Below are 22,911 nucleotides of genomic sequence, written 5' to 3'. Positions count from 1 at the left end.
ATGGGGAAACAATGTGATAGACATTTGGAGAGAAAGCAAAGTATACATACAAAAGGGGAGATTTAGGCATTCAGAAAATTTTAGGGTTTTTACTAGGGTTGATTATTTAGCGGAACAGAATTGGATATGACTAAAAGATTAATTTGATCTGGTTTGATAAAGCTTAGATGAGCTTGCTTTCAACAGCAAGAACCAATAACTTGTAAGTTCTTGCTAGAATGTAATTTTCTTGGGTTGGAGGTGTTTATTTTTATCTTTGTATTCTAACAGAGTGTTTCAAGATTTTTTTTTGCATTTTGACAAGTTTTATCAATGGATTCTGCACAGTCATCTATAAACCTTTAAATTTTGGTATCATCTGATTTTCTTGCATTTGAATAGGTTCCTCCATTTCTACTAATTTAGAATTAGCCTTCTAAAAGATTCTAATGTATTCTGATTTTACTAACTAAAGGGGGGAGTGGGAGAGATTAAGATTATCTAATTTCTTCCTTCCATAATTTTAACATCACTATCTAATTTAGACTTGAATTAGAATGCTTTTGAAAAAGATGTTAATCTAAAGTAAATTCTACCCTGTTTTAATTAATATTTTTATAATTATGTAATTTATAAATATAGCCTTTAAAATACAATGTTCACCTGCCAAGATTTGAATATACTGTGTTTCCTTTACAATAATTCAATGGCCTACTAAAACCAATGTACAGACTATTTGCAATAGGTACAGTTCTTTTATTCTCTTGTTACAAAAAAACAAAAGCTTAAATAATTCACCTTTGTAATTTTTTTTAAACAACTTTAATTCTCACAAGTGATTTTTAAAAATTACATCTTAGTTATCCTGTAAAGGTCATTGCTACATGATAAAACACTCTAAACTTGCAACACTCTAAATTTGGGACCCTAAGATCTTTTAGTATAATATTCACTGCAGTGCCAGAGGGAGGAATTTGCAGTTAGTAATCAAGTTACTACCAGAAAATAAGGGGTTGGGGCAGCTGGGTGGCTCAGTGGATTGAGAGTCAGGCCTAGAAATGGGAGGTCCTAGGTTCAAACCCGGCCTCAGACTTCCCAGCTCTGTGACCCTGGGCAAGTCACTTGACCCCCATTGCCCACCCTTACCACTCTTCCACCTAAAAGCCAATACACAGAAGTTGAGGGTTTAAAAATGTAAAAAAAAAAAGAAAGAAAGAAAATAAGGGATTACTAGAAATTGTGGTAGATTTGTTTTATGTCATTACTTTCCCATTTAATAAAGATTTCTCAAGGGGAAGCTGGGTAGCTCAGTGGATTGAGAGCCAGGCCTAGAGATGGGAGGTCCTAGGTTCAAATCAGGCCTCACATACTTCCTAGCTGTGTGACCCTGGTCAAGTCACTTAACCTCCATTGCCTAGCCCTTACCACACTCTTCTGCCTTGGAACCATGGTTCCAAGGCAGAAGGTAAGGGTTAAAAAAATATATACATATATACATTTGTCATACTGTTTTATACTGTCTTCAGTGTTTAGAGTTTTTCCAAGGGAGGTATAAACATTTTAAATTGTTATAATTTCTTTACACATTACATTTATTAATTTCAAATTTTACTCATAAATAATATACATTTATGACTACCTGTCTTTCTGAAAGGAATGAGAAAAGCAATTTCAGCAGTATTTCATGTTAAGTTTAGGACCATATGACATGATTTCTAGAAATTGTATGGAAGCCATAAAGTGATTATATTAATATTATTCCTATTTAATAGTACTCTTTATCTTGTTGGTGAAGATTTTTGTTTGAACATTTAGAGCTTGTCAGGCATTGCTTCTTTAATTAAAGACTTAGTAGATATTTTTAGTATTGTTGGTTGATTAACTTTGCTTTTATTTGCTGGTAGTGTTTATAAACTATAACAAAGTAAGTTAACTTTACAAGGGGAAATTTGAATTATGCTCAGAATGCCGACATTTTAAAAAACTTTTTACATTTTTATATTTTGAAATTTTTAACACTTAATCTTCTTCATATATGCTGTATGTTTGCATTTATAGTGTTTCCCAAGGTTCTGACCTGGGTCCTCTTTCTGTAATCTTGATTACTTCATTAGCTCCCATAGGTCTAACTCACTCAGTTATACCCATAATCCTCAGTTATATAACCAGTCTCAATCTCTCTTCTGAGCTTCAGTTCTGCATCACCAATTACATATTAGGCATTTTACTCTGAATAGTTAGGGTTAGACATTTCAGACTTGGAGATATCTTACATTTATTATTTTTTACTCTAAGTCCTGCCTCTTTGCAAATGTAAATATTTCTGTGCAAGGCATCATCTTCCTTCCATTGTCTCTGATTTATAATCGTGGTATTCTTGATTCTTCATCCTCCCTCACTTCACATTTCTGATTAGTTGTCAAATCTTGCTTGTTTCTATCTTTTCTTCCCAACATCACTTCCATTCAAACCCCTTTTGTTTATCCACTCAGGTACCACTTCATTTAGTTCAGGCTTTTCTCACCTCTTGCTTAGATTGAAACATGTCTCTCACCACTCCAGTCCATGATTACACCCTGCTGCTAAAGTTATCTTCTCTAAGATCCATTATGACCATGCAGCTTCACTACTTAACCAATTCCAGGGGATTACTATCCCCTCTAGAATAAAATTGAAGCTTCTCTATTTAGTTTGTGAATCCTGTGCAATCTTATTCAACCTACCTTTTCAGTTTCATTACTTTTCCTGTTCTTTGTGATTCCTCACTAATGACACCCCAGCTTCCTTTTCTATGCCTTTGCATTGGTGGTCTTTCATACTTAGAATGCATTACCTTTTTAGCTCTGATTCATAGAATATCCTTCTTCCTCTTAAGATGTAATAGCCACTGTCATATTCATGAAGCCTTTCCTGATTACCCTTTCCAGCCTTTGACCCCAGCTCTTAATAATTTCCTTCCTAAAATTACCATATGTGCATGTGCATGTCCTAAATTTATTTTTATGCTGTAAATATTTCATAATTCTTGTCTCTCCCACTAGAATGTAAACTCATTTTGTGTAGGGATTCTTTTATTCATTGTGCTAAAGTTTTAAAACACTTGTACCTTAGTATAATATCTGGCACGTGGTAGGCACTTTATAAGTACTTGCTCATTTTTAATAATGGGCATAGAGGAACAACTATCTGTGAATCCTTCTGAAACAACTGATAGATTTCTTTATTAAATTGGAAGGAAATTAAAATTACAAAGAAAAAAAAACCCTGAAGAAATATGCTTAGACTCGAATCTTAATAAACAAGGGCATCCTTGAACCAGGATAAGAAGATAGTTCTAAGATAACCAATATTTCAAGGACGACTTAATCAGCTTTCTTGGTTTATCATAGTGTCCAACAACAAAGTATTAAATTCAAAGTCATAAAAATTCTTAGGAAGGTTACAGAACACTGTAACTTTGGTTGGTATTCTATAAAAGGAAAGGGACTAGGTGTGTTTATGGAAATTTCACAGATCAATTTTTTGAGTGTTACTTTTAAATTGAGAGATTTTTTTCTATTAACTTTGTGATGGTGCTATTTTTAGATGGCTTTTCATATTTAATAATGATTCTTTTCATTTATTTTTTCTGTTCTCCTTTCAGATACCAAATAGAAATAGTAACTCCTGTAGTAGAGGCCTCTGAATCTTGGGGCCATAGTTAATTGAATATGCAGTGGGGTCTTAAGATTATAGGTTTAGAGCTGGTAGGGAACATCAGATGCCATTTGGTCCATTCTTCCCATTTTATATTTTACAGATGACGAAACTAAAGCCCAGGGAGGTTCTGACATGTTCAGGGTCATAGAAAGCATTAAACATCAGAAGCAGAATTTGAATCCAGGACATCTGAATGTAACTAAAGCTATATTTATTGTACCAAGCTTAGCTCCTAGGCTTTTGGAGAAAAACTTACCAAAATTACAAGACTATTTCATTTATTTCACTAGACATTTTCCATTCTATTATAGTCATAACTTAAAAGAAGTCTTTAGCACAGCACAGTGCAGTGGGAAGGCACCTGAAGCTTCCTTTAGCTTTTTAGTTTCTATTGTAACTATTTCCACTTATGTTTGGGCTCATTTCCTTTTCTTACATGGGGAGAGGAATGAAGAATGGGTAAAGTCTCTCTGGCTGCCTAGACTTTCTGCTTGCCTCACTTAGCCCAAGAAATAAATTGATCAGATGTTTTCAGAGCTCTCTTTTAGCTTTTTCATCAGCTCATTAGGCTCATAGACTTAGAGCTAAAAATGATCTTTCAGGACAACTAGACTCAACCTTTCATTTTATAAATGGAGGAAGAAGCCCATAGAGGTAGGTTACCCATGATCACATGGATGACAAGCATCAAAGGTGATATTCAAAGAAGATTTGCCAGGAGTAGCCATTCTCTTTTTCTATTTGTTGCACTATGGAGGTCTTCAAGACCATTCTGTAGATCCCAGGTGATCAAAATTTGGGGCTTGATCAGATAATGGGAACCTGTGCCCTTCAGTGGTATGTTGCTAATTGCCTTTTTCCACCTTACTTTTGGTCTTTGAAAGCTGAAAAATTCACCTAGATACAAAATTTTAGCTCCTAAAATTGGTTCCCAGATAAGGAAGAAACAATGCACCATCACAGAGCAATTGACTTCCTGATAAGATTCCTGGGTTTTAATGTTGCTTTAGGCACTAACTTTGGGCAAATCCCTTAATCTTTCAGACTGTGACCATACCTATAAATGAGGAATTACTTGTACTACCTACCTTACAAGTTTGTTGTAAGCACTTTGCAGCGAAAGCAGCATATAAACATATTTGTAGTTGTCATTCTAAGTAAAATCATCAAAAAAGCCAAGCTACTCTAGATCATAAAGTGTTAGATGTTTTGGTAAGATCTAGAAGACTTAGAAAACCTCTCTTTCTCTAAATTCTATACTTATAAACCCAGATTTGTCTATTTTAAATCAAGTACTTTATAAGTGCATTTGAGATATATGAGAGAGATTCAAAATCATTGAAATATAGGTTAAAAATGAGTAATACTGTATTTTCAAGCTCCATACCCTTTCTCCACCCCCCCTCTTGGGATCCTTAAAGAAGGTTTGTTAAACAATGGATAAAGACGGGAAACAAGTAACTTTATTTCCTTTTCTCCCAGTTAGATTTGAGGCATATTGACAGAAATGAGAACAATCCTAGTAAAGAAACTTTTAGATCTTAATGAAAATGCATTATAACTTTTTTAGTCTCTTTCCTTTGAATTTTGAGTTCTATTGGGAACTCACTTCCTGTGAAGACAGCCAATAAGTATGAGTAAGAAGTCTTTCAAAAGAGTCTTTTTCAGTTAGCCAGTTCTCTTTAAGAAATTAGTTGAACATCAGTCAGTACCAGTGGAAGGGAAGGAGGCTTTTGGGTTGTTAGGTAAGGCATTAAGTTCTAAAAGTGACCTTGTGCCAGGGGGAGAGGAATACTACCAGATCAGAGGCAAGAAGCTTTGGCAGCAAGAAAGTCTGGCTTTTGAGAACCTGGCCCTTAAGAGCAAAGAGACTATTAAATGGAAAAAGAGCCAAGAAGCTGGGGAGACCAATCCAGGTCTGTAAAAGTGCAAATGTTTGCTGTATCTAAAATTGCCAGATACCATTTCTCAATTTGGATGCCAGTTTGTTTGTAATGAGGTATTTTGTAAAATATTCAAAATTATATTTGCTTTCTTCAAAAATTTCTTCAGAAAGTTGTGTTGTTTTTTTTGTTCAAAATGACAAAAGTATATCTAGTTTGTTTTGTTATTCCTAGGCAGGTTATGAGTATGTTACTATAGCAATGTCCTTTTCAAAGCAGTGGAATAGTAATGTAAGTAATTGAGATACAAATTGAAAATTACCCTACATGAGCAGTATCTCTTTGACCAATTAGGAATATATTTTCTCCTATCAAGTCACCATTATGTGACAGTGAACTAACTAATCATGCATTTCTAAGAGAGAAAATTTGTTTTGTCTTGGGTCTGTGAAAGAAGTTTCTATGTATTATTTTCCTTATATCCAAATGATTTGCCCAAGATCAAAGAGTTAGTATATGATATGTGCTGCTGATGTCATAACTGTTTGCCATGTGTATAAATCTGTGACCCTCTCATTTCCAAAATGTGTTCAGTATATATTTGTATACTCAGAATGAAGTTTGTACTGTTTATAGATTTAGCGCATTCATTTTTTGACTTTTCCCCTCCTAAACTTTACAACTTTTTTTGCCAAAATTAATGTATTCAATCTTATTTTTTTAGACTTTTGTTTACATCCCAATTGTTTTGTCAGGAATTCTTTTGAACTTCAGCACAGTACATGTGAACAGAACAATCTTAATTATTTTGCTCTTGCAGCAGAAATGAATTGTATGTTTTGCTGTTTTAACTAGCATATAAGTTTTCTCAGGAAAAGAAAGACTGTCCTTTTTAAATATAATGCTTTCTACACAGCGATACCTTAGTAAACATTTTTTAATTAACAGGGTTAAATGTTTTTTGTTTTTTTTGTTTTTTAATTTTTTTTAAATTTTTTTATTTTAAACCCTTAACTTCTGTGTATTGACTTATAGGTGGAAGAATGGTAAGGGTAGGCAATGGGGGTCAAGTGACTTGCCCAGGGTCACACAGCTGAGAAGTGTCTGAGGCTGGATTTGAACCTAGAACCTCCCGTCTCTAGGCCTGGCTCTCAATCCACTGAGCTACCCAGCTGCCCCCCAGGGTTAAATGTTTTGAGTTAAGCTCTTTGCTTACCCAGGCTTTTATTTTGTGTAGAATTAAGTATTAAATAAAAATAACTAAAATATTTTTTCAAGTTAAATATCTAAGTGATCCTAGAATAATATTTTAGAGTTTGATGTGACCTTTTATATCATCTAGTTCCATACTCTTATCTTTATAAATGAAAAGCCATGTGAAGTGAATTGTTGAAAGTCATGTTTTTGGGGCAGCTAGGTAGCTCAGTGAATTGAGAACCAGGCCTAGAGAAGGGAAGTCCTAGGTTCAGATCTGACCTTAGATACTTCCTAGCTGTGTGACCCTGGGCACTTAACTCCCATTCCCTTACCTTACCACTCTTATGCTTTAGGACCAATATATAGTATTGATTCTAAGGTGGAATGTAGGGATTTAAAAAAAAGTCATGTTGTTAGATAATGGTAGAGCCAGGGCTAAAATCCAAGTCTGTAGGCCAGTTGATGTTCTTTCCACTACTCTTATACTTGACTGGTATATAACATGTAGTTATGTTTCCTTTTGTATTTTTTAGATGCAAATTGAAATTCATTCAGTTTGTACAGTATATACAGCCTTTGTTTTATTTATCTATTTTTATTCATCTGAGGAGATGCAGTATGATATAGTAGGTAGTGTCAACTGGTGACTCAGAATAAATAAAGTAGAGGAGTTAAGGTCTATAAATTAGGTTTTTAATTAGATAGGACTTGGGGATACATTCATCAAGGCTCCACAAGTTGTGTCATACCAGAGTGCCTAATGCCTTTTACAGCATAGGGATTTTTAAACCAAAATTACAAAGGGAAAAGAAAGAGGGTAGCACAGAACAAGGTAAATAACATCATTAGTTCAACATGATTGATTACCAGTTTGGTTTGGGGGGTTACCAACACTCCTTTTCCCACCAGATTAGGAAGAGCTCAACTTGTTGGGGTCCAAGAGCCAGATAGCAGCACAGACTTTTGAATAGCAAAACAGACATCATTGAAAAATAGTTATTTTTATTCTTATTTATTCCAAATGTTTACAAATCTAAACAAGAATTTCCATATATAAAGAAAAAGATATTATACAAATGAAATCATAAATCTCCTTTATGTTTAACTTAATTTTCTTCATATCTACATAATAGATCTTGTTCACAAGTGTCCCAACCTCACTCACCCTTCTCTCCCCACATCACATAGGATATCATCAGGTAGGCCAGCATGTTTATATAAATTGTCTTTCATGTTTTATCTTCCTATTCACTTTCTGGAGGTAACATTCTCAGCTTATTCTTTTAGTATTAGTTCTGTGGCTTTGTATAATATTCTCCTGGTTCTACTCATTTCACTGTTCATTATCTCATATAGTTCTTTCCAGGTTTTAAAAAAATCATTTTGTTCATCATGTCTTATGGTGAAGTAGTATTCCATCATATATACCACAGGTTCTTTACCCATTCCCCAATTGATGTTTTCCAGTTCTTTGCAATGGGCATCTTTAAATGATTGAAAATGCAACTTAGGAAAAGGATGTTACCACAAGTGTTGTCATAGTGTGGTCCATTTGAGATCAATCATTTTTCTCTGTAAAAAAAAAAAAAAAAAAGGTTAAAATTACGACACAAATGTGTTTTTTTTCCATTTCAGTAGCCCATAGAACAAAATATCTTAAATTCAGTCATTGTTCTGAGTCTGTATTTCTACTTTTCCTGCAGTAAATATTAAAAATGTCAAATTCAGTGAGCAGAATATAGTGATTCAGAATCTATTTTCTCTTCTAAGTAAATTAAGACAGAACCATCAAACTGTCTTGTCAGAAAAGGAAAGGAACAGTTTAAATTTAAAGAAGCTTTGTTGATCAAAGGATTATTGTGTGAACAAGAAATGGGTTGATTATAATCTTGATGGCTTTTTTTCTGTAAGAGATAAAAATTTGTTCAATTATAAAATAACAAATATAACACAGCTACATGGCTGGATTGCATTTGGAAAATTGCGGGGTTAAAAAAAATGATTCCAAGTAATTTCCAGAAAAAAAGACCCATCTAATTTAACCCTAGCATTTTCTTGGATGATAACATGGAAAACAACTAAAGAATTATTTCTACAGGTCATCAAAAGGGCCAGAAAGATGCATGGAGAGCCTGAGTAGTCTATAACATATTACTAATGAAAATTGTGCAAGAAAATGCTTTAAAATATCATATCAAATATATATAGATTAGATTTGATTTATATATTTAAATTAGAAAAGAAAGTGGGCTGGTCATGATAGATAGTCTTTGTGTTCCAACTATCTATGCAATACTTAAAGGCATCAGGAGGAAGTCCTCAACTGGGTATTCCCTCTGAAGGATTTATAAGATCCAAGAACTAGATTAAGACAAGATGAAAGTCATGGTTATGTTACATTCTCATCCCTTTTAAAGGGAATATACACATTTATCAGATCATAGCTCCATCAAAATATGCTTAAAATAGTGAAAGGAAGTTTTTCTAACTTCTCAGGCTTGTAGGTAGATTTTGTATTTTTATTATTTCCATTTTCCTACTTTAGCCATTTCTCTCCTACATTTGAAATTGCCTACTTTTACCAAACATAAGCACAAGACTAACTTAGAACTCTATTAGAAGCCATTGATGGAAATGGCATTTTAATACCATTCTTCCATTCTCTCTTTGTCACTAACAATATCAGAGATTCACAGAATCACAAAAAGTTTGAACTTAACAAGACCTTTGAAGTCATCCAGTGCAGTTTGCTTGTTTTGCACACAGTGAAAGTTGGAAATAAAAAACAAAAAACAAAAAACAAAAAACAAAGCATGTGGCTTGAGTGAGGGCAGTAACTAAGAAATGGCAGAATTGGGACTTGAAACTGGGTCTTTTGATTTTAAATTCAAGACTTTTTACTAAATTATGTTTTGACTTATTTTGGCAAGTGACTTTAAAAGGATCATAGGATTAGATATAAAAGAGATCTAGAAGTCCTCTAGTGCCGTCTCCTTATTTTAGAGAAATTCGGAAAATAGTTTGAACTTCTTTTCTTTAGTAAATATATGTTATCATTTACCTTCTCTTTTAAGAGTAATGCCTAATATACTATGACTTACTAAAAACAAAAACAGAGGAACCAATGGTGTTGCTGATAAGATTCCTTCAAAAAGAAGAAAAGACTTTTCTTAATATAGATCTATTCTATATCATTTTTTTACTTACTGTGATAGCACATGTTGCATAAAATATAACATTTTAAATATTTTTGTACTAAGTTCTAATTATTTTTATATTTTGTGATATTTTACAATGTTTAATTTAAAACAATAATTCTTTTAATGTTACAAGATCCATAAAAATGAGAGGGATTCAATAGATATCAATTTCAAAGATTATCTATTGGTAATATTTTACAGCATTATATTTTAGAGAATGCATTTTTTAAAAAAATCTGTTAATTTTGCTTTATGTCATTATAAATAATAGCATTTATCACTTTTAAGGTTTGCAAAATACATTTCTGTAATTGGAAAAATGAAATTTTATAGTTTTGTAAGTTAGGTTGAAAACAGTTCCTAGAATAGTCCTCTTGTGATTATAATGCTGAGTTAAAATTACTTAAGGTGAACTTTTCAAAAAAAAGTCTAGACTTGAATACAGCCTAATAATAGATCTTTTGTTGATTATGAAAATAAAATGCATTTGTTGGCTTTCAAATTAAACAAAGCCTTTCCTGTTGAACTTTTCCTTATGTGTTGTTTTGAAAAAAGTTATATAATACTACAAATTTTATATGTTTACTAAAGAAAAATGGTTCACCTATTTTCTGTATTTCTCTAATTGAAAATGCTATTTGGAGTTGACAGTTTCAAGCAACTAATCCTCCAAATATTAAGATGCCCAGAAAATGTCATCTGTGACACTGAGAAGATAAAGAATTTTTAGATATGGATAATAACATCTTTGCCCTGTACAATCCTATCCAGATGAATTTATCTGTTTTTTGTTATAGGGCCAGTTGAATAAATCATCCCATCTCTATAAGTTTTGAATTCCTTCTCTGTAAAATGATAGAAAAGAGATAATTTCTTAATTCCTTTCTAGCTCTTGACATTGAGTGATTCTGTATTTGTTTATATATGTCACTAAATTAATCAGCTTCATTTTCAATGACTGTCTTTATATAGGTGGTATTGTTAAGATTCAGATTTAAATCTGTCATTCTCAGTTCTAATATGTATAACTTCTGGCATGAAGCACATCCTCAAAAGCATTCTATGGTTTAAAACTACAGACTCAACATATGTATTAAGAGACTCTCATTTGAGATATATATATATATATGTATGTTTCTTGTTTTATTCAGAGTTGATAATATATTTTATCGACCTTGCTAGAATTTTTAATATTATTTCAATTTCAATTTTAAAGCGTGGAGCCTTTGAGATCTTTAAATTATGAAATTGGTGTTGAAATTTTTACTAAAATTAATGTTCTTTTATTTTTAAAGGTAATTCATTTTTATAAATAATCAGACAAAGGACTTAAGTATACATTATAATGAGATTTGTATAATTTCTAAAACCTCACTGTAACAGGAATTATAATTAAATATTATATTCATTAGTTTCTTTAATGATATCTTCCTCCCCTTAATAACTCTTAAAACATCAATATATAATATTAAATAAATACATACCTTGTAAGGTTTTATATTGCTAAAAGTGTTCATAGTATGTTGTGGATGTGGAGGGAGGGTATCAAGTCCCAGTTTTCAAAGAGGAAGAAATTTAAACTTGGTCAGCTGTACACCCCAGCGACTTGCCTTTCTACTGCTTTGACAAGATTTTCAATTGTTTTGGAATTTATTGATAATTGTAGAAAACTGTTGATGAGAATAGAACAGACTATTGGAAACCAGGATCTGCACTTGGAGAGGGTACACAGATTACATTCTTCAGCATACATACAAAATCATAGATTTGAGTGATCCATTTAAGTGATCTATTTAATTATGCTAGAAAGATGCTTTTCTGCAGGTTCCTAGATCCAGCTGGAACCTAGATGACAACTGCTGATAATTTAAAAACAACTTGTGTTCTCTAAATGTTGAAGCTGGCCCTAAATTGTGATGCAACATGAAGGGATCTAACAAGAAACTTTAAAAAATTACATTTCTATCAATACTTTTGTTTACTGCTAGAAGATACTGTTCATGATGCATAGGTATTTAACTTGTATTAACTCAAGTCCTAGTAAACTTTGAGTGAACAGTAAAAGTAGTGTTACAGTTTCCACATTTTACCTAGCTTGCACACTTGCTATGTCTAATTTCTAATTGTGTACCCTCAGAAAAGGAGTTTAGAGATAAGGTTTACCTTGATAATAATTTTTTCCCTAGGCAGCTAAGTGGCAGTGATCAAAGGACTGAACCAGGAATCAGGAAGACTTGAGTTCAGATCTAGCCTTTAGACACTTATTAGCTGTTTGACCTTGGGAAAGTCACAATCTTTGTCAGCCTCAATTTTCTCAATTGTAAAATAGGGATAATAACCTACCTCTCCAGGGTTGTAAGGAGATAATACTTGTAAAGCTCTTAATGTGATGATTGGCAACTTTTTATATGTTCAGTTATTTTTATTTGATAGTTTATGACACTAGGAACTATTATTCTTCTTTGTAGTTGTTAACTAGACAATTGTTTAATATTTAAATTGAAATTGTCAGGGATGCCAGCTACTAAAAGATGAACTTTGTTTCATCATTTTTAAAATGTAACAACAACTTTGACACTTTGACGAATGGATTTGGGGATTTCATTCTCACATGTACTCTCTCCAACACTAGGCAACCCATCCATGAATGTTATTGGACTTATTTTTAGTTAAATTCGTTTATGTACTGTTGTTGTCATGCATCTATTCTCACTATTTGTCTTGGAACATTCTGACTCTTAACTATTTGAATCTCTTCCATAGGTTCAAAGTACAGAGGGAGAAACTCCAAATGTTTCAGCCTCTTGCCAGCTGAGTCTTACCAAATTAAAAAGAGGTAATCAGACATTATAGCTGTTACTACTAAAGTAATGTCATCCGATTTAGAAATGGAATTTTATCTGATTACTGACATCAGGGATTCGTGTTCGAAAATATGTGATGAAAATTAGGAGCTAATGTGTATGTGTTCAATTATTGTGTAGAGAATAATCTCTTTTTGTGTGAGTAATAGAATTCTTAAGCTTTGTCCCTTTTCTGTTATATGTCATACTCATTTTTGTGTTCTGGTTGTTTGTTAGATTTTACCTTTCTGAAAAGGTTGGGAGGCTTTGAACTATCATCTGCATTTTTGGAATTTGGAAATACGCTAGAATTATGCGCCTCTAATTTTTTAACTTGTAAAGTAGGGCTCCTTGTTTAGAGACAGTGAAGCCTACCTAATACACAACCAGTAGTTAATTAACTTGGTTAAAATCTATTCAAACCACTGTTTGAGTGCCAATCACTGGCACTGTAGCCTTTCTTACATCCTTATTTATAAATCATTAGCTCATTATAATGTACCTTTGAGTTTAGGGCCTATTCCATTTGCTTTTTTAAATGTAGCTAAAGCAAAATTGCCAGCTCTTTTATAACCTCAAAAGACAGTAATACTTGAAGAAAAAGAAGTGGCTAGTAAAGAGGTAGGAATCTTTTTCTAAAACCCTTATATATAATTTACTAATCATTTTTCAATTTAAGATTCATTACAGACTTTTCTATGAATTTAACTATATTCCCATCTCTCTCTCCCTGCAGTGCTAAAGTTTTTATGGTTCATCAGAAGCTTAAGTATACTTACATGATAAGGATTTTCTTTGTCATAGTTTAGAATTAATTTTCATTATAGCTGATTCTACCTTAAGAATACAAATCACTACAAAGCTTATTCCTCACACTTATATTTAAGAGAATTTCTAACAATTTTCAGAGATTTAGTATAACTGCAAGATGAGCCCTAAGGTTTTAATATTCAGTAGTAAATCTAGATCAGCTTTAACTTCTGAGAATTATATTTTATAACACCTCTGATATTATAAAAAGAATTTCTTTAACAGTTTCTGAATTATATAGATAATTTTTATATGCATTTTTTTGTTTAGATCATTTGTTGCGTTCTCCAAGTCAGCATTCAGATAGCAGTGGTTTTGCTGAAGATTCATCTACAGATAGCCCTTTTCATATTCATAATAATCATCTTCAGGTAAAATATTTAAGATACCCTTTTTTATTCTAAATAAAATATATCACTATAATTTCTCTGTTTGGAAACTAGTCCCATTCAGTAAGTTTCCTTATTGTAACTTAACATTGAAGATCATTCGTTCCGATATTTAGATCAATTTACTTAAACATATGCATATTGACTACAGATTTTTATTTTTTAAAAATTCTTATTTTGGAAATCATTTAAACTCTCTGAACTTTTATGAATCCTTTTCCATTTTGGGACTTCTAGAAAACCAAAATTATTTTAATAGTTATATATTTTATATTATGTTTCCTATCCTAATTTTGTTTTTTGAGTGTTGATACTGTTTTTTTAATTATATCAGGTTCTCATCAACACTTAATAGGCACTGTTTGTGTTGTGTGTGTGCGCTGCATGTTGTACTGCCTTTTATAATGGGGAACTGGAAATGTTCGTAAAAGGATAGTACCTTTCCTCATGAAAGTAATGACTTGGTTGTGAATACATAGTTATATATATATTAAAAAACATAAACATCTTCAGAACAGTTGGTGAGTGAAAATTAATTTAGTGATAACAAAGTAAGCTTAAAGAATATCAGGATTAGCAGGAAACAAAGCAAAAATAAAAAATGACCAGATTGGGATGGAATGAGTGAGGAAAACCTTCTTCAACTAAGTTTTTTTTTTTTAAAACCCTTACCTTCCATCTCAGAATCAATACTTGTGTATTGGTTCTAAGGTAGAAGAATGGCAAGGGTTAGGCAATGGGGATCAAGTGACTTGGCCAGGGTCACACAGCTAGGAAGTGTCTGAGGCCATATTTGAACCCAGGACCTTCCATCTCTGGGTCTGGCTCTCAATCTACTGAGCCACCCAGCTGCCCTCTCCCCACCCCCACCCCCAACATAAAACCTAAGTTTTGATGCATATTTTTAGAGGAAGAGCTACTGGAAGAGAAGAGATAAATAGGGTAATGGAATAATTGGTCAGAAACATAGATGATATATATATATATATATATATATATAAAGTAGTGATTCCCAAAGTGGGTGCCACTGCCCCCTGGTAGGTGCTGCAGTGATCCAGAGAGGTGGTGATGGCCACAGGTGCATTTATCTTTCCTATTAATTGCTATTAAAATTTAAAAAAAATTAATTTCCCGGGGGCTAAGTAATATTTTTTCTGGAAAGGGGGCAGTAGGCCAAAAAAGTTTGGGAACCACTGATATAAAGGATGGAAAAACAGGACTGCTTAACTGGAATTATGAAGAATCTGTGTTGTGAATTAATTAGATATAATGGTAACAAAATATGGGATGGGAAGATACAAAAAATATGGGAGAATTGTGAAAAACAGATAATAAAATGAAGTCTTGTTACTTTAAACATTAATTACTATCGATTTTTTTACCTGAAAAAAGTATAATTGAAATTGATGTTTGAGAAATATTGTTGGAAATAGTTATATGTAGGATAGTTTGGAAAAGGAAGTTGAAGGTTGTAGTTGCCATATGAGACAATTTAGTTTTCTGTAGGATAGGCATTCTTAACCTTTTTTTGTGTTATGAACATTTTCAGTAGACTGGGGCAGTTTATGTATCCACTACTTCTCAGATTGGAAGGATTGCAAAGGAAAACAATTATATTGGAATATAGTTATCAGAGAATTTTTTAATCAAGTTCATAGACCCCTAGTTAAGAAACTTTACAATATAATCTTCCCTTCTAAGCCTTCCCTAATGGATTACTAGCCAAAAGTTATCATCTCTCTCAGACCCCAGAAATATTTAAAAACACTGCTTAGATCTCTTCTTTAACTTTACCAACTCTTTTATTTTTTATTAAGTTCCTTTGTTGTATATTGTATACTTCCCACTCCCAATTTAATGATAAGTTCCTTGAGGATACAGACTATGTGGCTTCCCAACTTTGAATCTGTTGTCTCTATTGTAGTACCTTGTAGCTATGCTGCAGAATAATAGGGACTGGCTGATGTCCAAGGAGCTAGGTTTTAATCTTTGTTCTGTCAGGATTTGTACTTATGTAACCTCTCTGAGTATATAATTGTCTACTTTATCGCAGAGTTCTTCACTTTCTTATATCTAAAGCCTTTAGCTTGCTTTTCAACCTATACTATACAGTTATTTCTAACAATCTTTCTCACACACTATTTCTATTATGCTTTTTTATGGTTTAAAAAAACTGCAATAAATAATGTGACAAAGCTCTATTTTTTTTATTTCTTCATAACCCCAACATTTTCTGTATTTTTCCCATCTCATTTTTTTTACATTCTTGCTCCTAATTAATCCGCAACAGATTTTCCTCCATTCCAGCTAAGCAAAATTGTTCTCCATCCTTTGTACACCTATATGCTGCTAACCATTTGATGTTTCCATCTACCTCCTCTGGTATTATGATTACATAATTAAGTATCTATTCATCTGTAAAATGCAGACAATAACCCATTTATTCATTACCTTTTCTCTTTTTATGTTTTTAGAGAACTTTTGTTAGGATTAAATAACAAATTAAAAACATATTAAAAATCATAAAATGATGTATTAGCACCAACTTTTATTATATTCAGTTCATCAAGCTTTATTAACCACTTTCTTTGTACCAGACACTGTTGTAGGTCTAGGGAGGCAAATACCAAGAATGAAATAGTCTATATTGTCACATAGCTTACATTCAAATGGGAAAGACAACAAACAAATATAAAAGATATTCCAAAAGTATTAGAGCAATTTTATGTTTTAGTAATGCAGTTTAAACAGTTTAAAACTGCATTAAGGCTTTAGGGATACCCTGTAGTTACACAGAGAAAGAGAACATGTATGTGTGTAATATAAGTAAATACAAAGAAAAATACAGTAGTTATTTTGAATATGATGAATCTAATACCATTGTCAAATAGAGTGGATGGTGAATGAAGCTCAGAAGAAAGACTAAGGCTATATATGAGAGATCTGTGAATTTTATGCATAGAATAATCTTACATTTATAATGTAAATTGACTTTTTCATATTAGTCTTATCCCTAGTAATTAATTTTGTTAATCTCTTTAATATTGAAATTCTTTTTTCATTGTTTAAAGTCGCTATTTTGAGTATTGATTAAATGCCCTACAGTGTTTACATAATTTCCCAGGACACAGTGCTTTTACAGTTAACTATTACTTTGTTATTTATTGCAAAATCCTTGTTATTTTAATTTAATTTAATGTTAGATTTCAAACATTTTGTTTGTTACCTATAAATTCTAATTGAAGAGTAGCATATAATATATATAATTTCAGGGGGAACTCTTGGAGTTGATGTGTTGTCCTCAAATGTTAAGGGGTGTGTGTGTGTGTGTGTGTGTGTGTGTGTGTGTGTGTGTGTGTAGATGTATGCATTTTGAGAAAGTACAGAAAGTAAAAATTGTTTATAAAACTAGAAATCTAAAATGTTTTCATACCTGGTAATTTTATGTGATTGAGTATTGCAATTTTATGGTTGTTTTTTAAAGCCTCATTGAGTCAATGTTCTTTATAAAATTAAGGCAAGGTACCAAAATAGAGAGAATAACTGAAAAGAAATATTTGAAACTAGTGTTTGTTTTGTTCTTCACCTTTGCAGATTTCATTTTAGAAATGAAATCTTTGTAATTTGAGCAAAATCTAAGATAATTTCCATTATCTCTGGTTAAATTTAAGTAAATTTTTATGAAGCTAGTGCAGAGTACCTTTATCATCTTTCTTCATCTGTAAACTTAGCCATTTTTAATGACAGTTCATGGAACCCAATCAATATTCATTTTTAAAGTTGAAACCTATTGTAGTTCTGAATTATAGCTAGTGTTCCTAGCATTTTTCTACTGTGATTTAAATTAGGAATCTATTCAAGTCAAATCTGCATTATCACATACACTTTGGAACTGAAATTTCTATCTAACTGTATTTTTTTCATGACTCCAGAATTTTTCAGATATAGGATAGATATGGTAAATGAATAAGCATGTATGTACCAGGTATTGGCTAAGCACTAGGGATGCAAATAGAAGAGCAAGATAGCTCCTGATCTCACAGTCTAATGGTGGGAGACAAGAAATATAGAAGGGCTTAGCCATAGGACAGGTAGAAGATTCAGGGCTCTTTCCTGCCCACTGTCAGGTTGTGATTTTGTGATTTATTAAAACTGGTAAATACACATTTCATAGTTTTATAGCTAGAAGCTATGCCTTGGATATCATCCAGTTAACCCTTCATAGTTTAGAGATGAGAAAATTAAAGATTTAAGAGTTAGAGTGTTGCATGTCTAATAACTGATAGTTAGCACTTGAATCCAGGTCTTCTGATTCCAAAACTAGTATCCTCACTACTATACCACATCACCTTAATTTCTAATACATTAGTAATGGTACTATAGAAATTCCATGTCAGTCAGAATTCTGTTTTATGCTACTTTACTTAGCATTTGCTCTCCTTATGCTCCCTTCATAGGTTCAAGAGCCTCTCCAAGCTATGGGAAGCAGTGCTGATAGCTGTGACAGTGAGACAACGGTTACTTCACTTGGTGAAGACCTTATAACACCAAAAGCAAAAGATCAGCCTTATTTTAATGACTCTGATGAAGAAGCTCGCATGCATCTCCGAGAAGAAAAAGAGAAGATAGCCAAGCCAGAAAATCAGAGCTCTCTATTATGTGAGACTGTGCAGACTAAAAGAAGTGAACAGTTTTCCCCAAATCAAGAAGATCGTGTTACTGAAAGTGAAGATGATTTACCTCCAGGAGAGACATTTGCCTTAATGAGGGTAGCAAGTGCTGAAAGTGATGTAGATAAAAGTAATGATTATGAATTTCCTCAGTATAAAACACACCACATTCTTAAGTCATTGGCTTCAATTGAGGGTAGATGTGATCATCCGAGCTCTGAAAAAACAATTGATTCTTCTTCAATTGATAGAGTTAATGTGGCTTTACAAAGGGCTCAAATGAAAGTCTGTAATCTCTCTGATCCTAGAGTAGGGCGTAGCCTTATAAAATCCAAAGATTTGTTAAAACACAGGTACCAATTTGCAAAGTCTGGGTATCCCCTAAGAAGATCTCAGTCTTTACCTACCACCTTACTAAGTCCTGTTAGGGTTGTGTCTTCTGTAAATGTCCGATTATCTCCAGGAAAAGAGACTAGGTGTAGTCCACCTTCCTTCACCTTTAAATATACACCTGAAGATGAACAGAAATTAGAAAATGAGGCAATTGAACAAGATAGCCATTCTCTAGTTAAATCTACACTCTTCATCTCGCCATCTGTGAAAAAAGAAACTTCACAGTGTGAGATCAACAAGTTGTCGGAGGAATCAAGTCATAGTAGGACTTGTAACCATTTATATGTCCCAGCTCCAATCTCACAATCTACTTGTTCACTTCATTCTGTCCACTCTGACTGGCAAGAAAGGCCTCTGTGTGAACATATGAGAACGCTTAGTACTCACAGTGTTCCAAACATGTCAGGTGCCTCCTGTTGTACCATAGGCCCTCCTTTGGGTTGTCCATTCTCACACAGACCTAGTAACTATTCATATCGTTCCTGTTCTGTGAATCCTCCTTCTTCCATTGAAATGCAGTTGCGGAGAGTACTACATGATATCAGAAATTCACTGCAGAATCTTTCTCAGGTAAAGAAAAAAGTTTTAATTTTGAATTTTTAAATATTTGTTGTCTTAGGTCTTATTTCTATTTACCAAAAAGCATTTACAATATTAAAATATTGAAAGTACATAGTATATTCTCAATTATATTGATATAGCGATAATTCAGCAAATGTTTAAGTACCTACCATATGCCAGACACTGCTTAAAAAAAAAAAAAGACAAAAAAGAACCAATGCCCTCAAGGATCTCACTTTTTATTGCTGGAGCAGGGGATATTTTCATAGACAGATGCAGAGTAATTTCAAGGGAGAGCACCAGGAAAGGCCTTTTTGTATGAGGTGCCACTTGAGCTGTGCTTTGAGAGAACTATGAATTCTGAGAGACAGGGGTAGTAGAAGACAGCATGAACAAAGACATGGAATCAGGACTATAGTATGTTGTCAACCACAGATTAGATTTACTGGATTGTAGAGTATATGAGAGAGAGAGGAATGTTAAATGAATCTAAACAGACAGTTGAAGCCATATTGTAAAGGACTTTAAATATCTGACAGGGGAGTTTATATTTTTAATAGAAGCAATAGGGAAGCACTGAGGTTTCATGATCAGGGTAGTGACGTGGTCAGATCTGTGCTTTAGGAATATCAACTTAGTACTTGTGTAGAGGAGTATGACTAGAGGCAGTTTCAGGTAATATAATGTGGGCCTGATCTAGAGTGGTAACCATAGGTAGGTGAAATATTGTGGAGATAGAATTGACATGTTGACAGCTGTTCAGATTTGAGAGGAATAAAGAGTTAAAGGAGGGCAGCTAGGTGGTTTAGTTGATAGATAGAGTGCCAGGCCTGCTGCTCTTCTGAATTCGAATTTGGCCTCAGACACTTACTATGTGACCTTGGACAAATCATTTAACCCTGTTGGCCTCAGTTCTCTCACCTATAAAATGAGCTGGAGAAAGAAATGGCAAACTCTAGGATCTTTGCCAAAGAAACCCAAATGGGGTCACAAAGAATTAGACATGACTAAAACAGCTGAATAGCAACAAAGAGTTAAAGATGACCAAGATTTTGAACTGGGGAAACTGGTTCCTTAAACAGAAATAGAGAAATTAGAGGACGACAGGTGGGTTGAGGTTGTGGAGGGATAATGGATTATGTTTTTTCACATTTTTAGGATGCCTTTGAAACATCTAGGCATTTGTGATCCTGTAGTAAAGTTCATGAGAGAGAGAGAGACAGGTTAGATAAGTAGATTTCTAAATTCTCTGCATAGATAATATAATTGAGTTGGTGAGAGGAACAGAAATCACAGAGAAGGGAAGGGGAGAAGAAAGAGCCTAGGGAAAAACATGAATAATAATTGGAATCAGCAAAATGATATGCAAATAGAAACCATGATTAACATCCATAAATTTTTTCCTATAATTTTGAGTGAATTACATGTTTGGACGATTCTGATTTTGTTATAAAGTCCACCAACTATTGGCTTCTGTTTAAAAAATTTTAATTGCTATACCAAAGGAAGAAAGGATTGAGATAATTGGTGTAGGTCTAAAAACTTTTGCCATTATTTATGGTACCTTAGAAAGAAATGTTTTAAGCTATTGGGAAAAAATGGAATTTAAAATTTTATAAAATATTTTACTTTGTGTAGTATCCAGTGATGAGAGGACATGATCTTGCTGCTGCCCCATATGCTTCTCAGAGATCATCTGTTCTACCTCTTTATGAAGTGAGTTTATAACGTCGTTATTCTGATTTCTTTAAAAAATGCATATTTCATATAACATAGAAGTGAAAAGTAAGCATAAATATTACAGCAAAACAGTTTTATTTTAGAATACTTTTCAGGAACTACAAGTAATGAGGCGAAGTCTGAATTTGTTCCGAACACAAATGATGGATTTAGAACTGGCAATGTTACGTCAACAAACCATGGTTTACCATCATATGACTGAAGAAGAGAGGTAAATAGTCTATAGTTTTCTTTTATTCACTTAATTAGATTTTTTGTTATAAAAATAATTGCCAAAATGATTTTAAGCTATTTACTTTTTTTGCTTTAGCAAGTTATATTTCATTTCCTGGGTGAAATGAAAAATTGAAAGAGACCAACATTACTATCCTTATTATTGGATACTGTTTTGTTGTTATTTTTAAGATAAGAGATAAGCATGTAGACAAGGTTTTATTGAGAAAATAAAGAAACCCTTTAGATTTTCCTAACCACTATACCTTGTGAAATTTAGAATTTTCATGAGCCATGTTTAGCTCTTTCCAGTTGTCTATTTGCTACTATTATGCTGCTGAAATCTACCTTTTATACACACTTTTTCTTATAATTCACAATGTTAGATATGAAGTTGATCAACTTCAGAGTTTGAGGAATTCAGTCAGAATGGAACTTCAGGAACTAGAACTGCAGCTGGAAGAACGTTTACTTGGTCTGGAAGAACAACTTCGTAACTTGCATGTGACTTCACCTTATCGTTCTTCAACACTTATGGTATGTATAACAAAGTAACTGCATGGCTCCAAATAAGTTTTATTTTTTCCTTTTTCTTCTGAAAAGTGGGGTGTATGGTGAATTTATCATGTAGTTCAGAGTAAATAATGGATTCAACTGAAATAATTTCTTCTGATGGCAGAAGAAACCGTCATTATTCTTAAATGATATTTGCAATAATTCTTAGAATGTAAGAAGTAAAAGAAATTGTCAAGGTTTAGTTGATTTAAAAAACTGGCACATTTTGGTCTATTTTTTTTATTCTTAAAAAAATTATTCTTTATGTTTAACATTCTTTTTAAATTTTGAGTTCTAAATCCTTTCCCCACTCCTGCTTCTCTCTGACATGCTGAGAAAGCAAGCAATATACCAGTTGTACATGTGAAATCATGTAAAACATATTTCTATATTGCAAAAAAAAAGGCAAGAAAAATAAGGAAAATGGGAAAGTTATATTTCAGTTTACGCTCAGAATTCATTAGCCCTCTCTCTGGAGGTGAAAAAATGAAACGAATATAAAATGATAGCTTTAAAAATATTATGGTTTTAAAGGATTTGTTGGTAGCCATTAGACAAATGAAGCCACGTGCCATGTTAAGAGTCAGTTTAAAATTCATGCACCTTGCCTGCCACCTCCATCCTGGATAGATTGAAAAAGAGAGAGAGCAAGTCAAGCCACCCAGTTTTTATCCTCCTGTCTATGTCATCACATAACTGTCACATCATCACGCAAGACAGGAAGCCAGTGGGCTCATAGGAAATGTAGTTTGATGACCCTGAAATTCCATGGGAAGCCA

General features: G+C 33.0%; 1 protein-coding gene across 1 annotated transcript in view; it reads left to right on the top strand.

The window, feature by feature from the left end:
• ITPRID2 (ITPR interacting domain containing 2) overlaps positions 1-22,911 on the top strand; it is a 54,862-nt gene that overhangs the window by 10,911 nt on the left and 21,040 nt on the right. Inside the window, exons 9-14 of the mRNA XM_044669734.1 lie at positions 12,722-12,794; positions 13,882-13,982; positions 18,458-19,633; positions 21,263-21,340; positions 21,448-21,575; positions 21,964-22,114. Of these exons, the coding sequence (XP_044525669.1) occupies positions 12,722-12,794; positions 13,882-13,982; positions 18,458-19,633; positions 21,263-21,340; positions 21,448-21,575; positions 21,964-22,114 (1,707 nt within the window). The remainder of the gene's footprint in view (positions 1-12,721; positions 12,795-13,881; positions 13,983-18,457; positions 19,634-21,262; positions 21,341-21,447; positions 21,576-21,963; positions 22,115-22,911) is intronic.

Source organism: Gracilinanus agilis, chromosome 3 (assembly GCF_016433145.1).
Source record: "Gracilinanus agilis isolate LMUSP501 chromosome 3, AgileGrace, whole genome shotgun sequence".
Taxonomy (NCBI): Eukaryota; Metazoa; Chordata; class Mammalia; order Didelphimorphia; family Didelphidae; genus Gracilinanus; species Gracilinanus agilis.
The sequence above is the reverse complement of the archived record's forward strand: the minus strand, read 5'-3'. Positions and strand labels throughout refer to the sequence as shown.